This window comes from Castanea sativa, chromosome 11 (genome assembly GCF_040712315.1).
Source record: "Castanea sativa cultivar Marrone di Chiusa Pesio chromosome 11, ASM4071231v1".
NCBI classification, from domain to species: Eukaryota; Viridiplantae; Streptophyta; class Magnoliopsida; order Fagales; family Fagaceae; genus Castanea; species Castanea sativa.
Genome location: NC_134023.1, coordinates 70,552,109 through 70,573,200, shown reverse-complemented (window position 1 = coordinate 70,573,200; position 21,092 = coordinate 70,552,109). Strand labels below are relative to the sequence as shown.

Genomic DNA, 21,092 nt, shown 5'->3' with positions numbered 1-21,092 from the left:
ACTTACACGGAGATATACAAGGAGGTACTTCCATGCCTGGCCAGTCAGAATGGGCTGAGACTGGACAACCTGCTCCCTTAGCACCTCACATATACAAACCACCAGGCAGGCCACCCAAGCAAAGAAAGAGGGTTCCTGATGAGCCTAAAAACCCTTACAAATCAAATAAGTTGAACAGACCTGTAAGGTGTGGGAAATGCAAAAAGGAAGGGCATAACTCAAGATGGTGCAGGGCTGGCATCACTGGGGAGACACCATGGCAGAGGAGACAGAGGCTTAAAAGAGAAAAAGCTGTAAGTAATTGAGATTTAAATGGCAAAAAAAAAAAACTTGTTTTTAAATTTACAAATCTATTAATGTACTGAAACTGGGTTTTGTTGCAAGTAAGGGGAGGGGTGCCTATACCTAGTACCAGATTTGGATCTGCACCTCAGGTTGCACCCCAGCCACCATCCCAACAGCCTACCTAGACTTACAACATGAGGTCTGCCACTTAGCCTTCATCCTCACAGCAAGGAAATCAAGCTAGGCCATCTCACATGAGAGCAGGATGGTTCTCTTCTTCACAACTAGAGTTTCACACACCTAGGGAGACTTGGGATACCCTACCAAGTTCTTCATGGGTAACTTAGTTGAGTTACCTCTTTCCTAGATGGCTATGTAGACTGGGATATTTTTTAACAAGTGGATCTATTTTTTATTTTGTAGCCTTCACTTGCAAATAAGAGCATTGGTGGTGTGAGGACTAGAGGACAGCTTGCTGCACAAATGCCACCAAAAATGAATTCAGTGGGTGGAAAGAGTAAAGGCAACAAAAGAAGTTGTGGTATTATGGTATGGAAATTGTGGTATTATGGTATGGAAGTTGTGGTATTTATTCAATTTAGTTTGTATGGAACATTATTTGTCCAAAACAGTTTGTATGGAATATTATTTGTCCAAACCAAATTATATAGAAGTTTTATTATTGTTGTTACAGATTGTGTCCAAGTAGATTTTTCCAATACAGAGTGTATGGAAATTGTTATTGTAAAATGGTTGCTATGGTATGCACAGGTAACTGTATGGAACATTATTTGTCCAAATTGGATTACATGGAAGTTTATTTATTGCTATTACAGATTGTGTCTAAGTAGATTTTGCCAATACAGAGTGTATGGAAGTTGTTATTGTGGAATGGTTGTTATGGTATGCACAAAACAATACTCATTAATTGACCAATTCTTTGTTCATTGACACATTAAAACATTACATCAGTAGGCTAGTGCTATTACAATGCAAATTCATTAACACCATTGCCATAACTATCTCTACTAACCAATTAACAACCTCAAGGCAACAACCTCGGTCTCTTCACTCCAGAGAACTTAATTGAGCCAAAACACAAAAACAACAACATAACAATAACAAAAAAGATCCATGACAAAATGGATGCAAATTCCACATTTTCTGCTTCTCTTCAGCAAACATGGCCTTTTCCTTAGCTTTTGAACAGATAGCTCGAGCCTTTCTCTCTCTCTCCTTGGCTTTGGCATCCTCTTTAACAACCTTTTCTGCCATTTGCCTAGCTTCTTTTGCCATTTCTAGAGCTTTCCTTTCCCTCTCATTAACAAGTTGGAAAGCACTTTGAAGCCTAGACAACCTCTCTAGAGCCAAAGGTGCAGTTTCATTCCCACGAGGACAGGTTGGGTTATCAAGCCAAATAAAGAAAGGACACTTAGGACCAACCTTATAACGGCTACAACCCAAGAACCTCCTCCCAAAATTGTACAAATTAAACTCAAACTTGTTCTCAAAACACAAGTCTGCTCATTGCACATATGCCCACATGAACCCGAGAAATTACCACTTGATGAAGACATATTAACAAAACACAATTCCTGGGAAGCCCAAATTTAGAGTTTCACAAAGTAAGTTAGCACTTGAACAAAATCTGAAACCCTAAATTGAGAACAAACACAAATACCTTGATTTTCTTTACCGAAACTACCTTCGCTAGCTTCGATGTTGCAAAACTTGTGTTTTCTCCCCCTCTAGACACTCCAAACCACGAAGAACACATTGATCTCACCATAGGTATCTCTCTCGAAAAGTTTTTGAGTTTTGGGTGTTTTGATCCGTGTTATGTTGTTTTTTGGGGTTAAGAGGTGTTTTTGTAATGGCTGGGACTGAGGTGGGTTATGGAGATCGACGGAAACATACCACAGGTGGGTTAAGTGATACTTTTCAAACTACGGGTAGGCAAAGTGATTTTCGCCCAAACCATAGGTGGGTTATGTGTAATTACCCCTATAATTATAATTTTACAACATGAGAGAGAAATACATTCTAATGAGCACAAAAAGTATATTTTTAAGTTTAAACACTTCAGATTCAAAGTTCACTAATGATATGAACTTTTGAACTTTTTCTTTTACTTTAGTTTTGTCTTGTGCTAGCTAGAGTTAGTGCTAATAACTAAGTTTTAGTATTTAACTTTACTATTTAGTATTTAACTTAGTGTTAGACGTTTAGTAGTGTAGACGTGTAGTTGTAGAAACTTTTGACTTTTAGATCTCTAAGCCACTAGCAGCTCCACGTAGAGTCTAGGGCGGTCATAGGACCACCCTGTCTTAGAAAAAAAAAATTAATTATTATATGTAAATTTCAAAAAATTTATGATTTTTTATCCTAAAAAAATATTTGGGACTACCCTAAATTTTTTTTAAGCTCGACATAATTACACTTTGGACAAAATTTAGCAGCAAACTTAGTTGTAGATTAAGACTACAACTCCACTTAACTTTTTTTTTTTATTGGATGTAAATTTTAACAAATCCACCATTAGATTACATTTTCTTCTTAAATCCTTCATACTTGCAAAATTTCAAAAAGATCAAATATCAATAGCTATGTCATCACTCAAATCTTTAAATTTTGAATTTTTGTTATGTAAAATTATACATAAAAAAAGTTTATAGATTAAATAGTAAATAACTTCTGATTGACATAAAATTTGATATGTGTTTTAAGAATATAAAGAACGTCAATTTAATATTTAAATTTTCAAAATATGTAACTATATTAATTTGTTTAGTGAGAGTTGTTAGTTTATAGTCAAACTTTTCGTCAAACTTTGATCCCCTTAACAAAATATTAGGTCCTTACAAATAAAAAGAAAAAGCCCAAGAAAATTTTTATGGAGCTAAAATTTTGAAAAAGATGTAATTTGCAGTATTGATAACGAAACTATCATGCAAAAATTTCAAAAAGGAAATTATAAGACTTTATGTCTTTCTGTGTGTGTATGTGTTTTTTTTTAATGATCAATATATGAAATTATATTTTTATTAAATTTTGTATAATTTAAGTTTTCTAATAACTACCCTAGAAAATATTCCTAGAGCTGCCACCGCTCTAAACCAAAAATATCTATAGCAACATGTCTACACAAAGTTATCATGAATGTAAAGAATATTAGTAGTTGTAAACGTTAGTAGCAAATCACGTGTAGTTGTTCATTTTTAGACCTCTCTATCAATGTGGCCTAATTTGTTAACTAATTTTAAAGAAGTGGGAATTGGAGAAGTTTGGTAGTTTGGTGGTCCTGATATAATAATACAAATGGAATTTGTAATTGTACTTAGTATGTATGCATAACTTACGTGTACATTTGTAAAATTCAATAATAAATTTGTTAATTAACTTGAATTCTTTTTGCTTATGAAGATGTGTACGTGTCAAGGAAGTCAATACCGTACCGGAGGCTGTACCGGTTTGGCCACCGGTACGATATATTTCGGATACCGGTCAATACCGATGTACCGTTTCGGGTTTACCGCTATTTTATACACACACACACACACACACACACACACCAAAATCTCTAGAACCATGTTTATAAACATATAATATTTCACTTATATTATAGTAAATATAAAAGTTTATTATAAAACATTACCTCAATTCATAACAAATTATTCATAGTTTTAGACTTTAGTATCAAATAAAAGAAAAAAAAAACACAATATAAAAAATAAAAAGTTTAGTTGTTCATTGCATACTAAGAAAACAAATAATACTAAGAAGTTAATGTAAATAAGTTACCATTATACCTTTACAAAAATTCAAAAATTACAAAACTAAAAAAAAAAAAAAAAAAAAAAAGCTTTTTTCTGTACCGGCTGGTATTGCCCGAAATTGGCCGGTACGACTGGTACGCGGCCGGTACGGCCGGTATTTTTTCCGGTACAATATAGAAGTGTACCGGTACCGGTGCACTGGCCGGTACGGTATGTACCGGCCGGTACCGGTATGGTATCGGCCACACTACTACGTGTACGTGGTTCTATCCAATGATCGATCTATCAACAATAGATAAGGCTATTATTTATTAACTATCCCAACTTCTAACAACACCTCTACGGAAGATGTTACATGTAGGTCTTATATAAAGAGGCTCCCAGTTTCTCCATTGTATAGAGCAGTATAGGTATATCTAAATTAGATAACTTGCTCAGGTAGCCTTTTGAAATTACAATGAGTATTTTCCAAAGTTTCATGTCCACGGCATCTGTGCCTTATTATAGATCCTATTCTCGATCTCTCACCAGCACTCATGCAATCCCTGTCCTCACTACCACAAACAACTATCATTGCTGCTATGATCACTACAATAGTACCAGAACTTCTGGAAGAACTTTTAACGTGGTTTGCTGCACATACTAAGTATATATAACATGTTTGGACTCAATCTCATAAATTTAAGCTTTTGGGTAAAGTGGTGTCTTTGTATATTATATTAACATCTCAACTTGAGTCTCCCAAATGTGTTATCTATCCAACAAGTGGTACTAGAGCCCAACAAATTGACCTAGGGTTTGTTTAGGGTTCTCTAGTATATAAACCTACATTTTTTTTGAGGATAATATAAACTCTACATTGAGTGCATTGTAATACGTACAAGCTTTTAATAATAATAAAAATGTAGCGATTAGGGCCTTCCCATTATGGATGTAAGCCACTAGGCCGAATCTCATAAAATTCCTTTCTTACATTTGATTTACACTTTTCTCTTTTACGTGCTTCCACTCATCACCGAATCACTTAACAACATTAACAAGTGTATGATTGTTCTCTTGTTTTTAAGTACGTCTTCCTTTTTTTTTTTTCGTGGGCTAGAGAATAGGCTTAAAAGAAATTCTCTTGTGCATGTGCTAGTTTAAGAGAGAAAATCTTGGGTGTATTTGGATTTTGAATTTCTTAATAGAATACTTCTACTATTATTATAGTGTTCTTAATTTTATAGTAAAATTTTTTTCTCATCGTTTTTTGGATGTAAATATCTTGCCAAACCATGTAAATTGTTTTGGTTATTTATTGTATGTATATGATTGTTGTAATTTATTTTTACTGTTATTGCTATATGAATCCTCAAGTGCTATATAACAATAAAGACTAATAACCATTCGATCATGGAAATCAATTGAGATATTTTTGGCTTCTAGCAACCCATGATGAAAATTAATATACATGTTTATTGCTTATATACCAAGATGTTACATGTGGGGATCTATCATCTATGTCGTTATTATATAAAGAGGCTCCCGCTTCTACCATTGTAAAGAGCATCAGGTATATCTAAATTAGGTAAATTGCTAAGGCAGTATTTTCTCCACAAAAAATATGGGTTTAGGTGGCGTTTGTAAAACGTAGCAAAAAACAAATAAAATGTCACTGTAGATATAAATGGTCTATCGTGGGAGTTTTTTTTTTTGTTGCTGTTAGGGTATTAGAGCCTAGTTGTCTCAGGTTTTATCAAATATTAACCCAATAATTAATTAGATTAATTATGCAATAAATCTGAAACTAACAAACATCAAACAAACATAGATCACATGAATACCAAGAATAATGACCCAGGAAAATTTTTGAAATTATGGTTTCAAAGTAAAAAAACTTGGAAATGATTTAACCTAAACAATCCCTCTATAGTTGTAGCTTCAAAAGGGTTTGAAAAAACTCCAGATTTGTGTACAAAACACTCCCTCTTGTACTACACAAAACGTGCTCGAAGGTTTGTATATAAATATCCTTAAGATCCATCAAAACCCTAGATTCAATGGCTGAGAAAGAAAGTGAGAATTCAGATCTGGGGATGGATCCTGATACAGCTAATGAAATCGCAAAAGAAGTTGATGTGATCATAAATTCAGTTCGCAATACAACTTTTGATGAAAGGTTTCTCTATTTTTTTAGCTTGAACGTGCATTTATTTAAAACAAGGTTGTTTTAGCCTTTTTTGTATTCTTGGTGTTCTCTTAAAATTAAATCTTAAACATTATTCGTGTATATATATAGGTATGATATTGCTCTCAACACAAACACAAGAGGACCTTCTCGGCGCCTAGGTTTTGCAAAGAAGTGCAAGAAACTTGGCCTTTTCCTGCATATATATATATCAACTAGCTGGTATGCAAATAAGCTATTCTAAAGCTTAATATCTACATTATCATAATTTCTTTTAAACTGTTACTTTGTTACACAGCATATGTCAATGGGGAAAGACAAGGATTAATTATGGAGAAACCTTTCTGCATGGGACATACAATAGTAGGGGAAAGTGTCACCTTAGAAACCCCACCAATATCTATCCTAGTGCTAGATATTATAGTTGAAGTCAAGGTTGTTAAAAACGGGATCCTACGTAAGATTGCAGGAGGTAGGTAGGATTGTGGATTGTAGGACCAAATCGTGGATTGTAAGATCTTACTTATTTTCAGATTTGAAGCAAAAAACACATTAATAGTAACTTTGTATATTGAATAATCATGTAAATTATGAATCTTTCATAAAAATAAAAAATAAAGATTTTGATCAAATGATGTAATTTGCATGTCTTATATCGTTTCGTCTATACTAATGAAACAAATATATTTAAGTTTTAACGCAATGTATTTAAAAAGTCCAAGGAATGTTTAATAGAAACCAACCAAATACCAAAATACTATAGCACACTTTTTTCCTTCAGCAACAGCTCTTGAATCCTCATCATCATCTAACATTGATAACTAAATGATACAATAGTGAACACACATTCACACTATATACATGTAACTTTTATACACAATCACAATATTTTTTATTCACACTGAGAGGAAGGCATTAGACTTGTTACTTCATTATCTTCATCAAAATCGGTACCATCATCTTCTGGTCAACACCCTTTGCTAACCACTTATCATCCAAAGACAAGTTCTTCAAACCAATTTCTTCTTTTACACTTGATGGTTTAGGTATTTTCTCTTTTATCTTCATGTTTTACATAACAAATACCAACTCATTTATTTATTTATTTATTTTTGGTTTAAACAATTTTCTCCTTTTTGAGTGTACTTTATATCAATTTTAATAGAGAATTCTCAACTGTGGGATAATATGCCGAAGTCATTTGTTCTTACTATTCCAAATGTACTACAATTACTTTCACAACCTGAAGAGCTATATGTTAAGCTCAATATTCTTATAGCAAAAATTTTCAATTCAAGAAAGTCATCTCCATATGAGTCCCTCCACTTAGTTGATACATTTATGAAGTACAATGTCTTAGTTTTGAGATTACTTGCCCGTTTGGATCCCCGTTTTCCCTTCTGCGTTTGCGTTTTTTTTTTTTTTTTTTTTAAAGAACAGCGCTTGGTGCACTGTTCATGGGACATGAACAGTGCACCAAGGCATAAAAACAGTAAAAAAAAGAGTGAACAGTATTTTTTTACACATTAAAAAATTATTTTGCTACAGTGTTTTCAGTTTTCAATTTTCAGTTTTCAGCAATAAGTTCTATCCAAACGGACTCTACAAATTACAACTTATAAAGATGAACTTAAAAAAAAAAAAAAAAAAAAAACTAATCGGTAGGATCCCATACGATCTTATACAATCCTACGCGATCCTATATGGGATCCTACAATTTTTACGATTCTTGTGCGATCCTAAATATTTTGGTGATGTGGGATTGTAAAATCGTGTAATCCTAAGATCTAAATCGCGATTTTGACAACTATGGCTAAAGCAGAGTTGGCTTTAGATTTGAAGTTATTTGTGCATATATGAAAATGAATTTTCTCAAAAGATGAGAGAATTAGGCCTGCAAAGGTAAAAAACTTTGCTTTAATGTTCAGTTAGAAATGAAACATTAATCAATTGAAGCCAAGATCCAAGAAAATCAACCTTTATACTATATAAACTTTTTCAAGGACCAAATTATATATAAGAAAAAAAAATTGTCTATCTAATAAAGGCAAAAAGTTACAAGTTGCAAAATATGATCAATAGTCTCCACACTTGTTTTGTCAACATTGCATCGATAAATTTTTCCAAGCTCTTGAAACCTAACCCACCTTCTGATTTAAGCTGACAAAGAACCTCCCAATTTTGCCAATGAAAATACTTCTGATATTATTCTTAGCTCATTAATTTTGTAGTGGATTTTTCTTTTCATTTCCGTCTGAATGTATCTTGTCAAATCCATGTAAATTGTTGTGATTATTTATTGTATATATGGTGGTTGTTTAGTTTATTGGTGTGATAAATTTTGGTCCAATCCGATGATCGATATCTATTAACCATAAAGAAGGCTATTATTAATTAACTGTCCCTACTTCTAACAACATCTGTACGGAAGATGTTATATGTAGGGAACATGTAACATCAAGTGGAATATGAATTTGTATATAAATTATTATACCAAACATGTAATTATGTATATAAAGAGGCACCCATTTACAAACATGTAATTATGGTGTGTATAAAACATGTAATTATGTATATAAAAGGCACCTAGCTTCTCCATTGTATAGAGCAGTATATGCATATCTAAATTAGATAACTTGCTCAGGTAGCCTTTTGAAATTACAATGAGTATTTTCCAAAGTTTCATGTCCACGGCATCTGTGCCTTATTATAGATCCTATTCTCGATCTCTCACCAGCACTCATGCAATCCCTGTCCTCACTACCACAAACAACTATCATTGCTGCTATGATCACTACAATAGTACCAGAACTTCTGGAAGAACTTTTAACGTGGTTTGCTGCACAACCCCTGTTCTCGCTACAAAAAACAACCACCATTGCTACTATAACTGCTATAGTTCCAAAACTTCTCGGAGAACTAATAAAATTATCAGTTGCCAAAACAAAGAAAACGCAGAAGGGGGCCATAGCAGTCTCTCTTCAGCTCTGACACTGTCCCACAAAAACCCTCAGGATGTGGTAACATTCACAGATAGGGTGGTTGACAATGGTATAAAAACCACGTCTACCACCAATGCTATCATGCCTCTTCTGAAACCATCTGATGGTATTGGCATTGTTAGTTATCTTCGGGGCAAGAACTATCTTATCACAGGTGCAACTGGGTTTCTAGGCAAAGGTATTTACTTTCTTTTGCATTTTCATATTTCTTTAAAACATAAGGCCTGTTTGTCGCTTTTTTAGAACCATATTTTCAATAGTTTTGTTTTTCTTAAATTGAAGATAAAAATATAAATATAAACCATATTTTAGTGTTCTCCAAAAACAGATTGCTTTCAATAGTTTTTTTTTCCTTAATAAAAGACTGAGAATAGTATAAGAAAATATTGTAAAAAGAGGAGAATATGAGGATTACGTGATTTGGCCTATGACTTATGTTTGTAGAGAAAACTTTGAGAAGTTGTTTTTTTACTATGATGAAGTGTCCGTTTGACAAAAATTATTTTTGCTAACTTATTTTTTGGTATTATTCATAAGTCTTACTATACTATTTCAACTAACTTTATCTACTGTATTTTCAATAAAATTTTTTCAATTTCAACAAAGTTAGCAGATTTCAAACAGACACAAAATATTGATTACAAAGAACCCCATTACAATATATTGGGTAACCTCTTAGGTCATTACTTATAATCATATAATAAACTTAATATTTTTAACACTTAAAAATATATTGTTTAAAAAATATGTAGATTTAATAGAAACTAATCTAAGCTACTTATACACTATATCTAAAAAAAAGCACTAATGAAATTACAATTAGGATTATTAATAATATTTATGATGAAGTATTGATTACAAAGAACCCTGGTAAGGTATATTTATAGATTAGGGTTAGCCTTAATTATGCTTAGTTACAATATATTTTTATTTATTTATTTGGTTTCTTCTCAAACCCTCAAGCCTGGAAACTGAGTTAAAATACCTAAATTGGTGGTGACGTGTGATCAAAATGCATTAACAAAAAAAAAAATGTTCTGAGCGTGTGTTAATTAACCATTGACAATCAATTTCCCTAAGAACTTGAAGCTTTGGTTTTTGTAAATAAGTCACCCATAACAGAAAATCATATTATTAAGTGAAGTTACAATAATATTTTTAATAAATGAAATTTATTAAAATTCTACTTAAGATATTGATTGTGTCATAAACATATTAAGGGGATTTAATTTTTCCAATTGTAAAAGAGACGTGTTAATAAAATCCAAATATAAAAACTTAATTAGTAATTTATCATCTAAAAAATAAGTAGAATTAGAAATGTTCCTAGATAATAATAACAATAATAATAGTTCTACGCATTAACTTTCAATTCTAATCAAGGTAGGGGAGTAAGGACAGCATGCAATTTTTTTTTTTTTTTGTTTTTTTTTTGCGCCACAATCATTTTATTCTTCAGCTCCTCAAGGAAATTTTGACTGACTCCTGGCAATAAGTTAGGATACCTAGATTGTTGAACTCGTAAATTGCGCCCACGGTCATTTTATTCTACTTATCTTGATTACTATGAATAAGTGAATTTCATATGATACAACAATAGATCTTGTTAGTTTATCTAACATAGTAATTTGGGAATATATATTCAATGGTACAGCTTTTATGGAGAAGATGTTACGTACAATACCAGATTTGGGGAAAATCTTTCTCTTGATTAAGGCAAAGGACAAAGAAGCTGCCATCCACAGACTGAAAACTGAAGTATGTTATTATATAAAGATTTTCTTTTTGTTTTTTGTTGTGTGGGTTCATAGTAAACAGAATGAATAATAAAGCTATATAAAGATGCATGTTACTTTTTTGTTTCTTTGTATTTTAAGCATAAAGAACTTCTGAATCTACGTTCATAGTCTCAGAGATTTAATTATTGTTATTAGATTTTAGACTCGGAAATTTTCAAGTGCTTGGAACAAATGTATGGGGAATCCTTTAAGGCTTTCATGATGACGAAGCTTGTCCCAGTAGCTGGGAATGTTTGTGAGCCCAATCTGGGGATGGATCCTGATACAACTAATGAAATCGCAAAAGAAGTTGATGTGATCATAAATTCAGCTGGCAATACAAATTTTGATGAAAGGTTTCTCTATTTTTTTTAGTTTTAATATGCATATATTTAAAACAAGGTTGTTTTAACCCTTTTTTTTTTCTTTTTCTTTTTTTGTATCCTTGGTTTGAAAATGAATCTTAAATATTATCCGTGTATATATATATAGGTATGATGTTGCTCTCGACACAAACACAAGAGGACCTTCTCGGCTCTTAGGTTTTGCAAAGAAGTGCAAGAAACTTGGCCTTTTCTTGCATGTATCAACCGGTAAGCAAATAAGTTGTTATAAAGCTTAATATCTATATTATCATTTTTTTTAAACTGTTACTTTGTTACACAGCATATGTCAATGGGGAGAGACAAGGATTAATTATGGAGAAACCTTTCCACATGGGACAGACAATAGTAGGGGAAAGTGTCACCTCAGAAACCCCACCAGTATCTATCCCAGTGCTGGATATTATAGCTGAAATAGAGTTGGCTTCAAATTTGAAGTTTTGTGTGCATGAAAATGAAGTTACTCAAAAGTTGAAAGAATTGGGTTTGGAAAGGTGATGAACTGAGCTTAATTTAATGCTCAATTAGAGATGAAACAGTAATCAATCAAAACCAATACCCAAGAAAATCAGCACTCTCTCTTTTTCAATGATTTTTTGACACCATTTTAATTAAGCTTAGGTTTTCATTGCTCAAGCTATTTTAATCCTAATATAGTAGATTTGTAACAGGGCAAAATTATTCGGATGGGAAAACACATACGTGTTCACTAAGGCCATGGGAGAGATGCTAATAGATAGCATGAGAGGAGATATTCCAATAGTCATCATCCGCCCTACCATCATTGAGAGTACCTATAAAGATCCTTTTCCTGGATGGATACAAGGAAATAGGTGCCCTTTTTTAACCTTTAATTTGTGTGTGTGGGTGTGTGTATACATACATACATACATACATACATACATACATACATACATACATACATACATATATATATATATATATATATATATATATATATATTGGTTCAGTTAATGTATGCCCTTATATATATATGGGTCCAGTTAGGACATACATTAAAAAATCCGTTTTATTGAGAATTGAAAAAACTGTCAAAATTTTTTCAATTTTCAATAAATTTTTTTTCAAAAATAATATGCTATTGTGTGCCCTTAAGGCATATGTTAGTAAAATCTTTTATATATATAAGGTTAGATCAAGTTACACTTGTTATATGCCACAAAAAAAAAATTATCAAAATTTTTTCTAGAAGAAATTCTTTATTAGATTAATACTTGAAAATCATATTATTGAATTGCATATATGTTTTTTGTGCTTTTTAAAGACTATAAATTTTGTGTTAAGTAGATGTATTTAATCCTTAAACTCATGTTCAAATATAACTTTAAAATTAAGAGTACCTAAAAGTTAAACATTAATTTATAGATGAGATAAATAATTTTTGATCTCTAGTTATTAATTATCTTGATATAAGGTGATAATATAATTTAATTGTGGATTTTCCAAAAACATATTAAATAGAGTTATCAAGTAGGGTAATATATTCTTTTCAAAAAATAAAGTTTATGAGTAACTTGAATCCAATCTTGTGTGTGCATGTGTGTATGTGTTTATATATATATATATGTGTGTGTGTGTGTGTGTGTGTGTATGTGTGTGTGCACGTGCGCGTGCATGTGTATATATACACACTAACCTCATCACACAGAATTTGCACATGTGATGAGGCTTTGCTTTTTTATAAAAATTTTGGATAAGTTTTTTTTTTATATTATTTTTTGAGAAAACTTTGATAAGTTTGTATTGATGACATGGATTAATAGGAGAGTTTCATATTTTGTAGGCATTTTAAATGGAGTTAAAAATGTATTTTTTATAGGGTTGTTCTTAAGTTTTTTCCTTATTAAAACATAAGATTTAAGAGTATTTCTGAACTATATAAAAATTCAATCCAAAGAGGAGTTTCTTCTTATATAAATATATACACATTTTATGGAGGTAATCATGATTTTTTTTATCCTGCATGTGAAAAGCCTTTTATCAGTAGAATTTATAATTATATGTTTCATCTTTTTTTTTTTTTTATGTGAACAAATCAGAATGCTAGATCCAGTGATTATATCTTATGGTAAAGGCCAACTCTCAGGATTTGCTGCAGATCCAAAAGCAATCGTAGATGTGGTACATAGCTACATATTCACTTCCTCTCAATATTCATTTGACGTACCAAACTTTTCTTAATTTTTACACTATGAGTTGAAAGCATGCATGATTATAGGTTCCTGTGGACATGGTCGTCAATGCATCCATAGCAGCCATAGCAAAGCATGGGATTGCTGCGAAACCAGGTTTAAATGTCTACAATATTGGGTCATCTACTGTAAACCCCATTGCGTATGAAGATGTATTCAAGTTTTGTTGCGATCACTTCACTAGTTTTCCGTTGATGGACTCACAAGGGAAGAACATAAGGGTCACTGAATTCAAGTTTTTTAGCTCAATGGACAATTTTTCCTCTTACATATCGGATGAGATAGCTCAAGGAATTGGGCTAATGGATGCAAAAATTTCAGACTCTATCTTAAAAAGCAAGCTGGAAATGAAATGCAAAAATAGAGCGGAGCTTATTGTTCACATGGCGAAGTTATATAAGCCATATGCGTTCTTTAGGGCACGGTAGTATTTCTAACTTTGAAATCATCACACACAATTCTCTGTGTTTCATTATTTCAGCATCTGAAAATCAGACCTTTGAAACTAGCTGGGAAAAGAAACCATAATAAAAATGAATTCCTCAGTTGAACTAAGCAAGGTAGTATGTTAGGACTAAGTAAGAAAATACTAAAATTCAAAAAAAAAAAAATTTTTAGATAAATTATCTAAAAATATTTATTCAGTATTAAAAAAATTTTAATTAAAAAAAGGACATAAATAAATTATCTTCATGCATTTCCATTCAATAATCTAGCATATATCAAATTAAAACTAGATATATTTTTAGATTCTGAAAATTATTTGTGATTAATTTTGTGCTAAATTTTCCATTTTGATGTACAAAATCAAAAAGTCTTTTAGAATATCATATTTCAATTTGTTGCAAAACCTAGTTTTGATAATATTCATGATTGAAAATGTTTGTTCCATATATGCAATAGAAATTAAAAGAATAAGTATAATTATAATCATTCTATAAACAAATTGTTTAGTTATATATATATGTTGATTTCTAGTACGTACTTACTAACTATTGGCACAATTATATATATTTGAAGTACTGATTAATGTCCTATCAAAAAAAGAAGAAGTACTGAATAATGATGTCAAACTACATCATCCTCGTAATTTTGAAGTTTCATTTTCAAAAATATTTTTTTCCTTATTTCTAAATTCGTGCAAATAAAACTTATTTATAACTATCAAACAAATATCATCTTCCAAACTCACGTACGATGAGTACTATACATCACTTTTTGTGTTTGCTAAAAAATCATTTAGCTTATTTCACTCTTCTTAGATGATAACATTATTGCATTTCTCCAGTTACTTGCTAATAATTTGTTAAGCTACGATCTTGTATGATTTGCTGCCAGATTTGACATCCGTAATACCCAGAAATTGATGGAAGACATGTCCTTGGAAGAGATGAGGAATTTCGAATTCAATGTACGAAGCATAAATTGGGAGCATTACATTGTTGACATTCATATTCCAGGTGTAAGAGCAAACACATCAGTCCATGTAAAAATTTCCTCTATTTTACACAAAAAACTCCTTTTAAAATTTTACACATTCACTTTTACAAATTACCCACATCAGTTCATCTATCCTACTCCCTCTATTAATTAAATAATAATTTTTTCACTTTTTTTATTAATTTCCTCAACTAACCCACGCGCGTCTTTATTTCATTTCTTCTTTTCTTCCGTTCTGATTAATTTCTCTCTCTCTCTCTGTCTCTCTCCTTCTCTTCATTTCTTCTCTTCATTTCTCACTCTCTCTACCCAGATCATCTCTCTCACTCTCTCTCTACCCAGATCAAAGCTCGATCCGAGCTCCGATCCAGCGGTCCGAGCGCGATCGGAGCTCCGATCCAGCGCTCGGAGCGCGATCGCGAGCTCCGATCCAGCGGTCCGAGCGCGATCGGAGCTCCGATCCAGCGCTTCGAGCGCGATCGTGAGCTCCATCCAGCGCTCGGAGCGCGATCCGAGCTCCGATCCAGCGCTCGGAGCGCGATCCGAGCTCCGATCCAGCGCTCGGAGCGCGATCGGAGCTCCGATCCAGCGCTCCGAGCGCGATCGCGAGCTCCGATCCAGCGCTCCGATCGCCGATCCGAGCTCCGATCCAGCGTCCGCCAGCTCCGATCCACGGCAAGACCCACGAGCTCCGACCAGTCAAGCACCGATCTACAAGTCAAGCACCGATCTGTGGTTGTTTGTGTATGTCTGTGTTTTTTTTTTTTTTGAGCAAAGTATATCTCTGTATTCTGTGTTGAGAAAATTATGGAGTCTGTTGAGAACGGATCAGAGAGAGAAAAAAAGGAGCGAAGGGAAAATGATAAAATATTGTTTAGCCGAGCTACAGTAACCGTGTATATTTACACGGTACTGTAGCTCGTGGATGAGTTTCCACATTTTTACCCAGTTTTAGATACACTGATGTAGCTCAAAATGTGTAAAATTGAAAAAAATTTGTATTATACATGATTTTAGATACACTGATGTGGATGCTCTAAGAAGGCATGTCATGAAGGAAAGACTAGTGATCAATGAATAAAGAACTGTATCAGAGAGAGAGAGAGAGACAGAGGAGTTGAGTTGAGCCCTTTTCTATATCATATCTGTGTCTTCATGTTTATATATATTACCACTTGAATAATGTCCGGAGAGGACTATGTAACGTATATTGGAATAATTTCTCGTGCTTATTTTAAAATTGTACTATATGCATTAGATGAAAGAGTACTTGAGGTGTAAAGATTTTTCAATTTAGTCACTCACATATGTACAATATAATGCTTAATTTGTACTTCGCCAACACCTTGCTAGCCTTAGGCCCATATGACTTATGAGTTACATTTGATATTGTATCTTTTATCAAATTGATCTAAATCATGGCATAAGCTTACCAAAAATTTTCTCCCTATTCCCAATTCCTCCAATCCGTTAAACAACCACCCCAAAAAAAGAGCATTTGTATATACTGAAAATTTTGTAAAGAAGTATATGAATTTCAATCATATAGAAGATAGAATAATTGGATATGAAAAGCTAGCTCTAGACAATTATAATATGATGGGTATACACATGTAAGTAAAGTCATACACTGAATAATAATGAGAAGAGTTAGTGGTTAATATAACATGTTTGGACCCAATCTCATAAATTTAAGCTTTTGGGTAAAGTGGTGTCCTTGTATATTATATTAACATGTCAACTTGAATCTCCCAAATGTGTTATCTATCCAACAAGTGGTATTATAGCCCAACAAATTAACTTAGGATTTCTTTAGGGCTCTCTAGAATATAAACCTACATTTTCTTTTAGGATAATAAAAACTGTACATTGAGTGCATTGTAATACAAGCTTTTAATATAAAAGTGTAGTCATCAGGGACTTCCCATTATGGACATAAGACACTAGGCCAAACCACATAAAATTCTTGTCTTACATTTGATTTACCCTTTTCTCTTTTTCGTGATTCCACTCATCACCCAATCACTTAACAACATTAATAAGTGTATGATTGTTCTCTTGTTTTTAAGTACTTAGTCCTTTTTTTTTTCGTGGGCTAGAGAATAGGCTTAAAAGAAATTCTCTTGTGCATGTGCTAGTTTAAGAGAGAAAATCTTGGGTGTATTTGGATTTTGAATTTCTTAATAGAAAACTTCTACTATTATTATAGTGTTCTTAATTTTATAGTAAAATTTTTTTTCTCATCATTTTTTGGATGTAAATATCTTGCCAAATCATGTAAATTATTATTATTATTATTATTATTATTATTGTGGGGGGTAAAAATGCTTAAAGGCATGTTTGGGCCTTGGGCCTGGTTAGTTGGTATAAGTTTGTTCAATCAGAGTCTTTTGGGCTCAAAGGTTAGTCTGCACTATAATGGTTCGAGGAGTAGTCCGAAGTGGAATATCTCCTCGGACAAGCCCAGTAAAGGCCATGGGACTTGCTAAAGGGCTTAGGGACTGAATTCTGGATGGTCTGTTAGGTAAAGACGTGATCCAAGTGCCCGTTAGAAGCAAGAACGTGGGAGAAATATCTGAGGAAAAAGCTACTACCACCGCATTAAAGGCCTTGCATCTACCTCTCTGGTCGCATTAATGGGGAAATGACCTCTAAACAGTAATATTCAGCCTTCCAACTATTATTTGAAGACTTTAAGAAGGTGGTGGATGAGATAAGTATCTAGGAGGAAGATCTGTGTTACACATGGATGAAATAGGGAAGAAGAAGAAGAAGAAGGATATAAGAAGACGAGAGAGGAAAGAAAGAAAGGCTATACAAATTGTCCTTGGCTTACGTCCGATGAGGGTTTTTTGTCACATTCATCTATTACTTGCATAGAATGTGGCATTCTAGTCTGTTTATCAACTTTCCAATATCCCTAACTTAGGTTTCAAACCTATACTCTACAAATTTCATTGTATAAGGCTCTTTGGGCCTGAGCCCATCACTCGTTTTGGGTCCGGGTACAAATTGTGCACTTACAATTGGCGCCGTCTGTGGGGAATCGAGTGTTGAAAGGAATTGGAACATGATGGCAGGCTTAGGTTCGCGTTATACAGAGTCTCAGGGGTTTCAGCACGAAGATCAATTTGAGCGTCTCGAGCGTCGGAGGGATCGAGAAGGAAGTATGCATACACCACACCCTGAGGCAAGCCACTCGCGTGGTGGGAGTAGGGCCACTCATGAGGATAATGCTAAGGCCATGTAGAGGGAGATTGACCACCTCAAGAAGAAGCTGCGCCGTGTCAGACGAAGGCGGGCTTCACCTCTGTCTAGTCCTTCCTCTAGGGGGCCACGGGGAAGCAGTTACAGTTCAAGATCCAAGACTCCCCCTAGCGAAACCTTCTCTTACGGGAAGGATGAGCTTCCAAGTTGTAAGCATAAGAAGTTTCCCTCTAGGGGCTTGGGGAATGATGCTATGAGTCGAGCGTTGCACCAACTCTACAAGTCCCCCTTCTCACACAGAATCGAGAAGGGAAGGCTCCCACGGCGGTTCACTTAGCCCACTTTCACCATCTATAATGGCAGGACAGACCCAGTCGAACACGTGAGCCATTTTAATCAGAGGATGGCGGTACATTCTCAGAACGAAATCTTGATGTGCAAAGTCTTTCCCTCTAGCCTGTGACCTGTTGCTATGAGATGGTTTAACGGACTAAAGCCGGGGTCTGTCGATTCTTTCATGGAACTCACCAGGGCATTCACGTCTCGATTCATTACATGCAGCAGAGTCCCTCGGCCTTTGGACTCATTGTTATCTATGGCCATGAGGGAGGGTGAGACTTTGAAAGCATATTCTAACAGGTACTGGGAGATGTTTAACGAAATCGATGGAGATTTTGATGAAGTGGCGATTAACACTTTTAAAGTGGGCCACCCAACTGATCACGATTTAAGGAAATCTCTGACCAAAAAGCCCTTATGTAGTGTACGTCGCATTATAGATCGCATCGACGAGTACGAAAAGGTTGAGGAAGATCAACAATAAGGTAAGGGTAAGGCGAAGGTTATCCCACAAGAAAGAAGGGATTTTAGGTTGGACAGGTACCATAACAATAAGTCGAGGAGAGATTTCTCTAGGCAATCTGGCTCAGCCAGTCCTCAAGTAGTTAATACCATATTCCGAGAACCAATGCACCAGCTGCTGGAGAAAGTCCGTAAGGAACCCTACTTTAAGTGGCCTAGTAAGATGGCGGGGGACCCTACGAAACGGAATCAGAACCTCTTTTGCCAATATCATCAGGATGTGGGTCATACCACCGAGAATTGTCGGACCCTTTGGAACCATTTTAGAGCAGCTTGTTAGCGAGAAAAAATTGAAGCAACACTTGTATTAACCCAACGGACAAGGAAATCGTTCAAGTTCAAATAATTAGAAGAACAACTCACCTCGGCCGCCTTTGGGAACGATTAATGTCATCTTTGTTGCACCGGGCAGGACCAGTTCCTGTCCCACAAGGGTGATGGCAGTGTCACAATCCCAGGCTGAGGAGTCTAGCTCGAGGCCGAAGAGGATCAAAGGGAGTACACCTATTTTGGGATTCTCTGATGAAGATAAGGTTGGGACTATTCAACCACATGACCATGCCCTGGTGGTCACATTGAGAATAGGGAGTTATGATGTCAAAAGGGTGATGGTCGATCAGGGTAACGATGCGGATATTATGTACCTTGACTTATTCAAAGGGCTTAAGTTAGGGCCGGAGGATCTCACTCCCTATGATTCGCCGTTGATAAGCTTCGAAGGGAAGGCTGTCATGCCAAAGGGACAAATTTGATTGCCCGTACAGTCGGGCTCGAAGACGGTTAATGTGGATTTCATTGTGGTTGACGCATATTCTCCATGCACGACCATCCTCGCTAGGCCTTGGCTACATGCTTTGGGTGTTGTCTCCTCGACTTTGCATGTTAAAGTAAAATTTCCCTCAAGTGGATTCATTGAAGAAATTCTTGGTAGCCAATAGGTAGCAAGGCAATGCATATCGGCCGCAGTACTGCATCAAGCCAAATCAGAGTCCTCGACTTCGACTATGGAAGACTTATAGCAATTAACAACTCTGGATGCGCCTAGTATAGTGACAGTAGAGAAGGCCATGTGTGAAGATTTGGAAAGGTTTCTCATAACTGATGACCCCGAAAGGTTCTTTCAAGTTGGGATACGGTTACCACACCAAGAGAAGATGGAATTGGTGATGTTTTTGAAAAACAATATCGATGTTTTTGCCTGGGATCCCTATGAGGCTCCGTGGGTTGACCCAAACTTCATTTACCATCATTTGAACATCAACTCTGCCGTTGTTCCTAGGAGGCAACCACCTCGGCGTTCTTCAAAAGAGCATTCCGAGGCCGTCAAGAAAGAGGTGCTCAAGCTCAAAAGGGTTGGGGCTATTAAAGAAGTTTTCTACCCGGAATGGTTGGCGCACACAGTCGTAGTGAAGAAGAAGAGCGAAAAGTGGGGAGTATGCATGGACTTTACAGACTTGAACAAAGCCTACCCAAAAGACTTGTTCCCGATGCCTCGCTCGATCAGCTAGTGGATGCTACTGTCGGGCATCCTCGGATGTGTTTTTTGGATGTCTTCCAGGGTTATCACCAAATACCATTGGCGTTGGGTGATCAGGAGAAGACTGCCTTCATTACTCCTATAGGGAATTATCACTATAAAGTGATGCCATTTGGTTTGAAAAATACAGGGCTACTTACCAAAGGATGATGACCAGGATGTTCGAATCGCGACTTGAAAAGACCATTGAGGTATACGTGGATGATATGGTAGTGAAGAGTAAGACAATATCTATGCATGTGAAAGATTTGGACGACACCATTCAAACACTTAGGTAGTACAAGCTGCGCCTAAACGCCTCAAAGTGTTCTTTTGGGGTGGGCTCCAGAAAGTTCCTAGGCTACATGGTGACTCATAGATGAATAGAGGTGAATCTGGCACAGGTCAGAGCCATTCAGGGCTTGCAACCACCTCGGAACCCAAAGGAAGTTCAGAAATTGACC

At 34.9% G+C, this 21,092-nt stretch overlaps 1 protein-coding gene across 1 annotated transcript; it reads left to right on the top strand.

The window, feature by feature from the left end:
• Positions 1–8,865: 8,865 nt before the first annotated feature.
• Positions 8,866–16,299, top strand: LOC142617629 (fatty acyl-CoA reductase 2, chloroplastic-like). Its single transcript, XM_075790576.1, has 10 exons — positions 8,866–9,408; positions 10,885–10,988; positions 11,165–11,364; positions 11,501–11,601; positions 11,675–11,885; positions 12,063–12,224; positions 13,452–13,533; positions 13,631–14,028; positions 14,943–15,072; positions 16,087–16,299. The coding sequence occupies exons 1-10, from the start codon at positions 8,892–8,894 to the stop codon at positions 16,123–16,125; spliced, it is 1,944 nt and encodes a 647-aa protein (XP_075646691.1). The 5' UTR covers positions 8,866–8,891; the 3' UTR covers positions 16,126–16,299.
• The last annotated feature ends 4,793 nt before the right edge of the window (positions 16,300–21,092 follow it).

Bases quoted from the DNA above. Each gene is read 5' to 3' on its own strand.
- LOC142617629 (XM_075790576.1), top strand. From the start codon at position 8,892: ATGAGTATTTTCCAAAGTTTCATGTCCACGGCATCTGTGCCTTATTAT. The intron at 11,602-11,674 runs GTAAGCAAATAA...TTTGTTACACAG, and splicing joins TTTCTTGCATGTATCAACCG to CATATGTCAATGGGGAGAGA. The intron at 15,073-16,086 runs GCAAACACATCA...GATGCTCTAAGA, and splicing joins TTCATATTCCAGGTGTAAGA to AGGCATGTCATGAAGGAAAG.